This window comes from Delphinapterus leucas, chromosome 6, assembly GCF_059928025.1.
Source record: "Delphinapterus leucas isolate spDelLeu-1000000601 "Yukka" chromosome 6, BTC_Dleu_Yukka2, whole genome shotgun sequence".
In the NCBI taxonomy this organism is placed as follows: domain Eukaryota; kingdom Metazoa; phylum Chordata; class Mammalia; order Artiodactyla; family Monodontidae; genus Delphinapterus; species Delphinapterus leucas.
Genome location: NC_143134.1, coordinates 90,920,193 through 90,933,644, shown reverse-complemented (window position 1 = coordinate 90,933,644; position 13,452 = coordinate 90,920,193). Strand labels below are relative to the sequence as shown.

Below are 13,452 nucleotides of genomic sequence, written 5' to 3'. Positions count from 1 at the left end.
TATGTTCACCACCCAATACCAACCTCAGACAGTATGGTAAAATCACGTTTACCTGGAGACCTGCCTTCCAGCACTCCAACTATTAGCAGTGGCTTGGAACTCAAAAACAAGCCAATTAAAAAACTCAATTTCAGCAGGCAGTAAAGACCTCTGGGTACCTAGCAACAACTACAACATCAAAGAGTCACTGACCAGAAGCTTGCACCCTATGATTAGCAAGTTCACAGAAAGAAAGACTGGTTGATGACCTTCTACAGAGCTCAGTCTTTTTGTGTTAATGCTGAGAAGTGCTGGGAAAGTTAGACAACTGAGAAAGAGATGAGGAAATGGTCCCCAATGGCCTGACTGGGCCACAGTGAAGACAAACTGATAGGTTCAGATCTGAAGCCTCTAAGGGTAGTGGGTGAGGCTTATACTGCATGCAGGATAATAATACACTGAGATGAGCTAACACCCAACTCAGTGTTCCAGACCACCTACAACTGCCACCCTCTCTGCAGCAGTTCATGCTATGCCCAAGATTATTCAGAAAGGGTTATAATTTTTAGTCGCTTCTGTTTAAGAAAGTACAGGTGTTTGTGGCATATTCCACAGAGGTTTAATCAAAGGTAAAGGTAAAAAGTTCCTTGTACGGCTTCCCTGGTGGTGCAGTGGTTGAGAGCCCGCCTGCCGATGCAGGGGACACGGGTTCGTGCCCCGGTCTGGGAAGATCCCACATGCCACGGAGCGGCTGGGCCTGTGAGCCATGGCCGCTGAGCCTGCACGTCCGGAGCCTGTGCTCCGCAACGGGAGAGGCCACAACAGTGAAAGGCCCGCGTACACTAAAAAAAAAAAAAAAAAAAAAAAAGTTCCTTGTAGATGGTACCCTGTCTGTTCACAAACCACCTATCCAGAGAAACTCTTTCTCCACCATCTTGGGTAAGTAGTTTTATAGACATTATGTATTTCAAGGCTAATACTTTTTCACTCCCATCCCTTTCCTAGTAAGGACTTCGCACTGACGCTGACTACAACCATTTATGTTTGGATAAACTTCAAGCCATTTTCCTTTAGTGTGGCCCAAGGTTAGGCCCTTGTTCACAGGTCCCCTTCAGGAAGACATTATCCTGGTTAACTGTGTGCAGACCTTTTGGGCATGATCTTGGCTGGCAGCTGCGGCTTTCACTGTGCATTCTAAGCTAAGCAGGTACTAGATATGCTTCTCATTACCTTTGCGGGGAGCAGGATCTGCTCCTCTAGGATGGCAGAAATTCACTTCATCTAAGAGTTTTAGTTCCTTTATCCACTGCTCTTATTTTTCAATTTAAACTTTTGTTCTGCCCTCTTTAGCATTTCCTCTGTTTTCATTGAGATAGGCTCCTCTGTAGAGCTTGCTGGGTATGCCTCTGGTTTTACACTGCATGATAATTACTAGTATTTGTGTAGCTTGATTCATGACTTTTGGGGGGAAATTACCAGTGGGTTTTAACTTGCTTGCATTTAAGCTAGACTGTTCCTGGAAAAATAACAGCTGTCTTTTCCTATATACCTGCTATGTTTCTTTTTTTCTTTTCTTTTTCTTTTTTTGGCCACACTGTGCGGCATGTGGGATCTTAGTTCCCCAACCAGGAATCAAACCCAGGCCCCCGGCATTGAAAGCACGGAGTCTTAACCACCGGACCACCAGGGACGTCCCCTCTGTACCTGCTATGTTTCTATACTGTACTGGCAGCTGTTTATAGTTTGTGTAACTTAATTCTAACAACCCTAGGAGATGGGAAGAAACAGTCACATTGTAGAGCATACTGAAGCCCAGATTTATATGCTGAAAGTAACACCACTAAGAAACGGCCAGGGCAAAAGCCTACCTGCAAAGCCCAAACTCTTTCTACTGTACTATTGGGCTTTATGGGTAATTTTCTGTTTCAAGTTCCAGAACAGCAATGTCACATTACTCCCCTACTGCCTTATTCTGATTTCGCCACAGTGCTCTTTTATCTTTCTTCTATTCAGATGGTCACTGAAATTGAATTTAAAAACTGTTCCAACATGTTCATTGCATATTTCTTTTTGTTGATGAAAAGTTAGAAAGGAAATTGGATTCCAATTAGATATTATGGCTGTACTTTCAAGTCCTAGCTTTACTTCTCACTGCTGCTTCTGCTGGAATGGCTGCACAGACTGTATCAACACCACTAAGCCTGAGGATATATCACTGCTGTTTCACTTATGTTCGCTTCCTTAGAAATGCAATTTGTTTTTAACCCAGAAATATCTAGGCTTTAAAAAAAGAGGCAATTCATTTTGCATGGGCTGACAGGTGCTTTATCTTATATAATTAATTACCACAATTAAAGTTAAGACAAATTCCTGAACATACAAAAATATGTAAGTGGGAGAACTGCTGTTGCCTCTTTTGATATTACAGAAATTGCTATATTGACTTTAGGAATCCAGAACTTTAGGAATTTTTAAAAGTCTGAGGTATTAGAGGACTAAATGACTTAAAGCTCAGTGATTTCTAATGGACAGAAAAATGACTTATAAAATACAGCCTAACAGTAAAACCTTTTTATAAAAGCATGAATAATTAGTGTCATTAGGTATTTTTTCTCATTTACAACATTTTATGTTCTCATTCACTAAATGTTATGTTTTGTAATTAAGCCCTGAGGTGCTTCCAGGTGAACTCAGAATGTTTCCCACTATCCTGAAGTTGCCTCCCAATGCTCCTACGCTATAGGTCTTTGAGGCTACTGTCAGAGAGCCTTCTCAGCTGAGTGCATCTATTCCTGTCTGGCTCTAAACGAGCCACCCAGCTCTCCACACAGCTTAAGGTAAGGCACTAAAGACAGATATTCTGTCTCAGGTAGGAATGGAGACGTTTCTCCACCCATGTTTCAGAGTGGAGGATTTCAACAAAATCTCTCATGTTCAACAGTAATTGTCACAAGATTTGAAATTTTACTAGAAATTGAAGTCAGCCAGAGGCTCTGGATTCTGTGTGACCTCATGGCAGGGACCCGCTAAGTTTCCACCAAATTATGACTCTTTAATAAAGTGAATTGGCCCATTTGCCTCTTGAGTTTCTTCTTGAGCCACCGTCGTCTTATTGAATTTCTTACAATTTTCTGAAAAAGCCATGTTTTTCTGTCTCAGGCTTTGGCACAAGCTGTTTCTTTTGTCTGAGGTGCCTTTTCCCCAGCATTCCCACCTTTGTCTAACTTACTTCAACTCATCTCTCAGGTTTTAGTGTAACAGACACCTCCTCTGGGAAGCTTTTCTTGACTCATCAGACTATGTCTCATCCTCCTGTTTACATGTTTCCTTAGCACCCTGCATTTTTCCTTCATAACTATTGCAGGCTTGCCCTTATCTGCTCAATGTTTATTTTCCCTGTTGGACAGTAAGTTCTGTAAGGGCAAGGTCCAGGTCTGTCTTGTTTACTGTTATTCTTAGCACCCAGGTCAGTGGGTGGCTCACAGAAGCATTTTATAAATACTAGCCAAATACAACAATTAAGGAGAACATTATTAATAAGGCCACCACTTTAGAACAGCCAAGAGACATTGCTATCCTTCTCCTAGGACTCAATGGCAATTCTTAGATGCCAGTATCCTTCGTCAAGAGTACCGGTCAAGCCTGCCATCTTGGGTTCTTTGCCTTTTGAAGACAGCTTCTGCACAAGTTCCATTTCCCTCGAAAGTTGCCTAGGAACACTATGGAACTGGGTCACCATTGTTAATATGATTTTATATTCTCTTTAGCTTTCAAAACTCTCAGTCCACATTTTGTTGTCAGAGAGATCCAAAAGGTTAAGAACAACAGATTCAAAGCATCCTTCTGCCTGCATCAAAATACCATCTAACAACCTTGTAAAGTGACTTATAGCATATAGCTGATTAAACCTTCATGAAGGTAAAATTTCAGAGCTTTTATTTGGTCCCTTGAGCTGATGCTACCCATCCTATATTAAAATGGAAATCCTGCAAGTGATTATCTCTGGGAGGTAGGATGATGGGTGATTTTTATTTCATTTATAACTTTAGTTTTCAATATTTTTATATGGGACATTTTACATGACTGAGGGGAGAAAGCACTTTTTTTTTTTTTAAATAAAGAAGTACACTGCACTCAGATTTCTTCTTCAGTTACACAACAACATGGAGATACACATTACTAAGTCTTTCTTACCCTAAAATTTCTGCACTGTGTTCTAACCTGTCTGACCCTGTTTGCAGTAGAATCAGCCCTGGGCATGCTATCAGTGTTCCTGCTTTTCAGCAAGATGAAAAGCAAGAAGTCAGAAGAAAGGGAAATTAACCATGGTGTAACTGTTTAAAACTGCCTAAAAATAAACATGGTGTAACAGTTTGAAACTGTTTACCAGTAGGCTGTTAAAAAAAAAAATCAGAGCTATTTTAAAAAGTTTTGAAAAATATCAACAGATGTCATTCAAAAACTGGCAGTTTTTGTCATCCTAGACACAATGCTTCACTAAGTAAATTCTCATACCTGACAACTGATAGTGATTGCATCTAAACAGTCCTACTCAAAATTGAGAGAAACAGCATGGAGATAAGAAAGATATATTACATTTCTGCTTCACATTCCACCCTCACTGCCTGGACAGAAAATAATCATGCAACACAGATGCATTTGAGCAACCAAAAAATTAAAAATCAGTCATTTTAGCCCCTGACATTTAGTAGGAAACCACCCATTTTAGATAAAGTTTTAACATCAAAGAGATAGGTACTCTCTCTCCTGCAGTCCTAGCAAGAGAAATTTTGAGGCTTTGCAGATATGCAGAGTAGCGAGGATGAAAATTTCCCCCCAAAAGTCATAAATTAAGCTACACAAATACTAGTAATTATCATGCAGTGTAAAACAAAGTGACCAGAAACATAATACATTAAGAAGAATCTGTGAATTTAATTTAAAATTCTTTTACTCTAAAGATAATTTCTCTATCGAAGCTTAATAGTGAGTTTTATGTGTATATTCACAATAAAAGGGCTTAAAGTTCATTGAAGACATAAGTTCATGAATGTCTATGGATTTAAAAAATAAAAGAACCATATGCATTCCAAAAAGGAGCTCCAGGCCCTGAACCTTCAAATCAAGCAGCCTGGTGAAACCTCAAAAGTCCCCTTCAAGATTATGGAAACCTAAGGGGGTCGACCCTCAAATGCTGCTAAACCTGCATCCAGTGAGAATATTTTTTTCAGAAAGGAGTAAAAATGGAATGAATTGAATAGCAACCTTAGGAATTCCCACTACAAGAATAAACCCCATATTCAACATAAATCAGGGATAACATTCTCATGATCATTCTTGACTTTATAGGTAGGGAAACAGCCATAATTCCAGAGTTTGACATTTCTTCTTGTTTTCCCACTTCACACTGTATGTATATTCATCAGCACATCACATTGCCCTAAGGTGGTCTCAGCCCCTAAAGCAGTGCATGGTACCTGCAGGTGCAGAGTAAATGATGTAAGAACAAATAAGACAGATAGATGGATGGATGGATGACTCTTGACTGGAAAGGCCATGGGACTGGAGTGGGTGTCAGTGCCCTGCAGGAAGAAGTGGTTATAAAAATACATGCTGTCTTTAGGCCAGGTGCTTATAAGAGAGAGTGGCCCACACTCTGCCCAACAGGGTTGGGGGCCAAAATATATATTAAGTTAAAGAAATGAAAGCCCTCTACCAAGCAATAATTGTCATGCATATTCAATTCTATAAGCTTAGAAGCACCAAGTAACCGCTAATTTAAAAGTTATTTTGTTGAATATATTCTATGTAAATAAAAACATTAAGAAACATCTAAAAATTAGTTATTTTGTTTTAAGAATCTAGTTGTCTCTATCTCTGGATGAACTAAAAGATTTCTAATAAACTACTCTGAGCCATCGTTTTATTATAATAGATTCTCAAATAGGAAGAGGCATGGAAATAGATGTCAGCTCACTTTTCAATATTTTTCTCCAAAGAAATTTGTGAATAGTTTAAATCTGAACCCTGTATTAATTTTTTTAGATGTATTCTATAAATAATTAGCCAAAATAACTAAAATTTGTTCAGCTGAATGTCTTTAAAAATGCTCAGGAACAAGAATATAAAATTTGAGGCTAACAAAAAACGTTCTATTACCAGTTAAGTTCAAGTTATTAAAATTACAAAGCCATCAGTATCTATTGGTAACAGCTCAATACAAAATGGTATATATATTATCACATATTAAATGCATTTAAAAATAACTTAAAATCTATAAAAACAGCAATTACAACACACACAAACCTCAGCCGTGACATATTTCTCCTATAAATAAGAACCAGTATGTGTTAATCTTAGTCATAAAGATTAATGAAGCAATATTATGTAAAGAGCTTCGTGCTCCCCAAATAGAAGGTGATATTACTAACAACTCAAAATCTGAAAGTGGGGCAGGGAGGAGGCATCAGGAGGGAGGAATAAGAAGAAACATACCGTGCAAATATGAGGCCAGTGTTCAAATTGTTGTAAAATTCCTTGATTAAGTTCTTCTTTATATAATTCTTTGTAAAAATGTGGAAGCTTAGATATCCAAATGCCATTGTTATGCTTGTTTAGTATTTCCTTTATGCGGTTTTGAACCTCATCCATTTTATAAGTGTAAGAGGCAGGAGGCGTGACATTTGGTTTTTCAACAGCCTGATTTAAATTATCTTTAAATTAAAAAATATGATAGAATTAACCAGAATGCTTAACATTTTAGATTATCCCCATTACCTAGTATTTGTGTCTTCAGGCTTTGTTATACTTCAGGCTTGTGGGGGTTAAGGGACTTTCAAAGAGAGCAGGATTAGGAGAGCAGGACCATGACAATTTCATTCTAAGTTTCAACCCTGAAATAACCAGGAAGGTCAACAGCCACTCAGAGAGGGAACCTAGCCCCTTTATTTTCCGAGGATACGTCATAGTTTAATTTAAACTCATAAAGAATAATGAAATTTATTATTTAACCAATCATTTTCTAATTGCAACTAAGAAAGGTTAAATTTTAGACAATAATGGTATATATGTAATGATAAATTTAAAGCTATATTTTACAAAGCCTAAGGATAATGCCTTAATAGTAAGATCAAAGAACATTTTATAAAAAATAAATAATTGTCCAGGTTTTTGCGGTATGCGGGCCTCTCACTGTTGTGGCCTCTCCCGTCGCGGAGCACAGGCTCCAGACGCGCAGGCTCAGCGGCCATGGCTCATGGGCCTAGCCGCTCTGCAGCATGTGGGATCTTCCCAGACCGGGGCACGAACCCGTGTCCCCTGCATTGGCAGGTGGACTCTCAACCACTGCGCCACCAGGGAAGCCCAATTTTTCCCTTTATTAATGAGAAAAAATAATTTAGCAATAAATGAAAGTTCAAAAATTGATCCACCTGTAATAATCATCCTAGCCTCAGTTTATAAACATAAATAAAAGGTTTGGTGCCCATAAATAACTATTAACGATTTGTTTTTATTTCTCCAATCCAAATCATTCATTTTTCATAAGCTAATATTTATAAAGTTTTGGCTAGCTCTCTTACATTTATTTTTATTTAAAACTTAGAATGCCTGAGTTAACATCCTAAGGCAATAAAGAAATTTAAGTGTCCCCAATAGCTGATATTTCTGGTATTTTAAGAACTATGAAATTCATTCCAAACCTTTTCTAAATTTCACTGGGATACAGATCAGAATATTTTAAAAATTACCATCTATATGCAAAATATGTTCATATTTTAATCATATAGCATTTCTGCTGGGATTCAACAATTTTTATTTTATTTTATTTTTTAAACTGGCTGGTGGAGACACATAGGCTGGTTTGGGGATGCTGGCCTTTGAAGATGCCAGGAAGCCAAAGGGAGAGCTGTTCCTTGAGTATGGCTGGATGCTGACTCTCCTTTACCCACCATAGGGCACGAGTCCTGCCCTTGCTGAGACTTAGTTTGGCTCAGCCAACAGAAGGGTCCAGGATGTCCACATACATTTCCTATTAAAGGCACAGTTAATTTATAAAGTTCTTCCCAAATAATGATATATAAAAGAACCAGGAAAAAAGAAAAGGTAAGTTTCTTGGAACTGGCCAGTCCCTCCCTTAAAGAGAGAGTGTCAGCAGCTGACATATAGTTGGAGGCTTTGCAAATGCACCTGCTCTGTGGGGCCACTGAAGTCAGCTAAGCTTCTGTACCTTTTGTTAAACAAATCAAGGAAGTAATTTAGGCTGCCAGCAGGTAGGAGAGGTTATGTATAAGTGTGTGTAAATCAGCTGCTGGGTGAACCATAATCCTCCTGAAACAAGTCCTCCTGGTTCTGCAGAAAAAGCTTATTCTAATGTAAAGGATTTACAGCCTTTAAAGGGTATATGACTTTACTGAGTAGTCATTTTTCAGAAAATGCATATTTAAAAGTAATTGATATAAACAAAAATCAAATTGTTCAATTAATTTCCATGAGAAATACTGGAGATACATTCCTTTGGAAAAAATGATTTCAACTCAGTAAGAATCACACTTAAAGCAGCAAATCATTTAAAACTACATTTAAATTTCATGCAGCAAAATTTCTGAAAATACTGTATCCCTTGGGTGGGTCTAACAGCAGGGAATTTACACTTTGGTTGGAGGAGACAAGATGAGTGTGTGCACTTCTAATCTTCAGATTCTTCAACTTTATTATGTCTTCTATTGATTTCTTAACAGCCCTTTTGGATTTTATATATTTATATTCCTATTTAGATGCTTAGTGGCCAATGCACATAGTTTAGGGCCCCAGAGTTTACCTGGTAGAGTATCTGGAACTATTTTATGAGTTGAAGTCCCCTATTTATGTGCTTTAAATCTTACTCTCTAATGTGTAAGAGAGTGACAAGGAACACAAATATCTCTGTAGGTAACACGTGGAAGTGAAACAGAATAGGTCTGGTGTGAGGAAGGCCTCAAGTCAGAATAATAATGATATCCTTGGAGGTATTACTTTCTCTTTAGATCACTTCAATTCATAACTTAAAGAAATCAAAAAAGAGGGGAGGAGAGATGTATTCCAAGTGGGAGAAGGTGAGAACAAATGTCAAAAGCCACCATTAGATATTTCTGGGGGGGCTCTGAGGCTCCAGAAACCATAATGTATTACGAAAATAATGTTTAGAAAACATACCACTCATTTCCTTAATATAGGTTCTTGAGAGATGCATCTGAAAAGGTGGCGAAAGGGATGCCTTTGGGCTAAACCTAAGGTATAAAAAAAAAGGTAAATTAAAATTCAATTAACTACTTAGGAAAGAAATGTAGATTTCCCACATCATACCCTCACCAAAAAAATTTTTATCTGAATTGTGCTGGATATATGTAGAAAAAATTTCTAAATATGCGGACAAAGAAATACCCCCCCCACCACCCACAAAGTGAAATAATTTGTATTCATGTCTGTCTCCCTCACTAGACCCCAAGTGTCTTAATTACTTGTGTTTCTTGTGCCTAGGGCAGTGCTTGGTACATGCAAGGGAGAGTGAATGCTGTAAGAATGAATAGGATGATTGAAAGAATCAAAGAGTACATCTTGCCCAGCGGCGGGTACAGGACTAGTGGTGATAGTGACAGTACATCTATTTCGCAATTTTTCAATAGTATGGAATACTCTAAAAATTAGATCAATTCTTTAAAATGAAGCACATCTCCTCAAAATATTTTAATTCTAAAAGAAATTATTAGATTGTAGGCTACCAGCAAAAGCTTACTTAGTATACGATGCTCTGCAATTATAAGAGCATCACACTTGTGTATTAATGCATCTGGGTAATGACAGAAGATGCCAAAAACATATCCAGCTCCTACTTCTGCAGAACTGGCAGGGAAACAGCAATCCTTTCCCTTGCACCAGAGCCCTAAAAATGTAAACTGGAATCTTCCCCTGCTTTGAGTCAGCTGTGAGGGCTCTAGCAGAAAGCAGAGGGATATAAGCGAAGAGTGAAAGTACAGCAAGGATACAGCAGAGACTGCTATCATGCAAACGTTGGTAGGCCTAATGCACAGGAAAGAAAACTGTCAACACAGCAAAAGAAAGATGTTCAAGGAAAACCGCAGGGACATGTGAAAACAAACTCAATAAGATAATAGAGGTCCAACCAGTTTTATAACAGTAAGTATAAAAGACTTATTATTTCGTTTCTTAAAAGAAATACTTAGACTGTCCCCCCACAAAAAAAACTCCCAACTCAAACATATGCCACTTATTAGAGACACATTATTATCCCACAAATATTTATTTAAGGACCTACTATTACATGCCAGGCATTGTGTCAGAGGGTAATGATCAATGATTAAACAAGAGGAAGGTACCATTATTCTCATGGACTACACGTATAGTTGAGAAAAGTGACTGTAGCAAGCGGCTAGCAGATGGCCCCCAGTGATTCTCCCCTCTGGTATCCACAACCTTGTGTAATCCCCTCCCTTTGAGTAACTCGCTTCTAATCAATAGGATACTTCAAGGATGAGGGGATTATACATAATTAGATTACAGAAGATTCTAATTTCCACTTTGCTAGCATAATCTGTCTCTTGCTGGTTTCGATGAGGCAAATAGCCATGTTAGGAAGGGCTATATGGCAAGAAATTGAAGGTGGTCTTTGGCCAATAGCCAGACGGAACTAAGGGACAACTCAAAAGGGATGGATTGTACTAACAACCACATGAGTGAGCCTGGAAGGGGATTCCTGCTCAGCTGACCTAGCCATGGCCGATACCTTGATTGCAACCTCATGAGAAACTTTGAAGCAGAGGATCTAGCTGAGTGGTTCTGAGATTCCTAACTCACAGAAGCTACAGGATAATAAGTATGTGCTGTAAACTGCTAAATTCGTGATAACCTGTTACACAACAGATAATGAACTGACAGAATCTGTATGTAAGAACAAAGTCTACTAAGTGCTATAATAGGGGCAGTAGGTGTTAACAAAAGCACATGACAAAAGCAACCAACTAAATTAGGAGGCAGAGAGAGGAGCAAGTAAAAAGTAAAGGTTATTAACACTTATTATAAAGTTATAATAATCTGAGTAGTTTGGCACTGCTAAAGAATAGACAGGTAATCAGTGATTCCAAATGGAAAGCCCAGAAACTGAGTCATATATTTATAACAATTTAGTATTGATAGAGATAGTGTTTCAAACCAGCAGGGAAAGAAAGGATTATGTCATAATTGATATTAGGACATCTGGCTAATGGGATTCCTACTCTCATGCTATACAACAAAATTAATTCTGGATGAATTAAAGGTTTAAATGCAAAAACTGAAACCATAAAAATTCTAAAAGAAAACAGAAGACATACTACATAATATGGGGGTAGAAATGCTTTTCTAAGCACAACACCTGTAGGCAGAAGCCATAAAGGTAGAGATTAATAGATGTAAATAGAAAATTTTTAAGTTTTTGTATACCAAAAATACCATAATTAAACAAACTTGCCAACATTGGTAAAATTGCCAACATATTACAGGACAAAAGGCTCAACATCCTTAATTTATAAATCATTTTTACCAATTAGAAAGAAAAAGCAACAAAAGACAAAAACCTGTAATTTACAAAAGATCTATAAATGGGCTAATAAACATATGAAAAAATGTAACTTCCTTAAGAATCAAAATCAAAGAAATAGAAATTAAAACATATGTACATTTTTTCACCTTTTAGAGTAGCAAATAAAACACTGATGCCCAATGTTGGCAAGTGCACAAGCAAACTATCACTCCCATATGCTTCTAGAAGAATCTAACTGGTATAATCTGTTTAGAGCACAAATCAGTAAAGCCTTAGTGTGTATACCCTCTTAATCAGAGAGTCTATGTCTACCAATTTATTCTAAGGAACTAGTTGTGAATATATGCAAGGATCATTCTACAAATATGTTCACTGTAGTATTGCTTACAATAGTGAAAATCATTTATATTCAACAATGAATGACTGGACAATGGACTAGCCTGACACTAAAAATGATAACAGAGATGTGTACTTAATGATATGGAAAATGTTCACAATATATTGCCTTTTAAAACAGGTTATAAAATAGTAATATACATCATGACCCAATATGTATTTTTTAAAACTTATATAAATAAATAATGTAGAAAGTTAATTTTTAATGGTTACATTTATGTCCGGATTAGAGGTGACTTTTTTCTTCCTTTTACTTTCTTCTACTTTGCAAATTGTCTATACCATACACATTAGTACTTTTGTAATCAGAAGAAAGCAATAAATGTATTTTAGAAAATGCTTCCTGTAAATATTTAGTACATGACTTTTAAACCTACAAGATCTCAGAAACCTACATTCATTTACTTTAACTTAATACTTGAAAGATGCCTTTTCAATCATGGTTCCCATTGGCTAATGCCAGACAGTCCTTCATTCATATCCAAAGTCCATGATCTTACTCACTACAATATACATACAGCAATTTCTTCTCTCATTCTAGGCCTAATGGAACCCTGGTCTTCAGTGCCATACTCATCTATGTGTTATGCATAAATACATTAAAAAACCAAATTTTAATAATCTCATCATTTTAACAAAATACAACGTTCATGAATTGTATTTTTTTAGAAATAAACATTTCCCAGAGAAACCATAAATCAATCGTACATCCTCACTTTTGGCCCCTCTTTCTATTTTACTGTAGACACATGGTAAACTTAGATTGATACCTACAATATTAGAGAATATCAGTTATACTATTTTTCTAGAACCTTCCAGTTTTTTAACCAGCAGGCATGAGTTCTTAACCAGAGTTTTTGAGAATGGGCTTCTGGGGCCCATGTATTCCCTGCATTAGTATACAAAGATGCATGTATATGTGCACAGATTAATTTTTCTGGGAAGATAATTTATAGCTTTCATTAGTGACTCTAAAGATTTGGTGACTCTAAAAAGTTTAAGCTCATAATAACTTATACTACTTAATATTACTGCTTAATATTTCATAAGTTTAGAAATAAAATCTTTTGCTATTGCTCTATTTTGGTAAGAGCAACTTCTTTGGTTTTATAATTAGAAAGGCAGCCCATAACCTCTGCCACCAGATGGTATTTAGATTTCTCTTTAAATGTATCTTTCAATTTGTATTATGCTCTTTAAGAAAAGATTTGATGAAGATGTTTTACAACATCTTTAATAGTATATAATTAAAATAGTCTGAAATATAATCCATACAAAGTCAGACAGATGAAGACAAATAGGTATGTAGTTCTAGAAATCATTGTACAATAATGTACAAGACATTCAACTATATGGAATTCAAAATTCTTATGGAGAAAGGCAAAAGACAAAAGCATATACTATATTAATCCTCAAAACTAAAACCATATAAAAAGATTTTGCTATCAATTTTTAACCTTTTATTGTGAAATATTTATAAATTCATGGGAATTTGCAAAAAA

General features: G+C 36.8%; 1 protein-coding gene across 4 annotated transcripts in view; it reads right to left on the bottom strand.

Annotated features, from left to right (window-relative positions):
* Positions 1–13,452, bottom strand: part of TDRD7 (tudor domain containing 7) — an 89,340-nt gene that overhangs the window by 40,447 nt on the left and 35,441 nt on the right. For all 4 annotated transcript variants that reach the window (XM_089912545.1, XM_089912543.1, XM_089912544.1 and 1 more), the window contains 2 exons: positions 9,172–9,245; positions 6,475–6,692 (listed from right to left, as the gene is read on the bottom strand). In XM_089912545.1, coding sequence (XP_089768671.1) covers positions 6,475–6,692; positions 9,172–9,245 — 292 coding nt within the window. The remainder of the gene's footprint in view (positions 1–6,474; positions 6,693–9,171; positions 9,246–13,452) is intronic.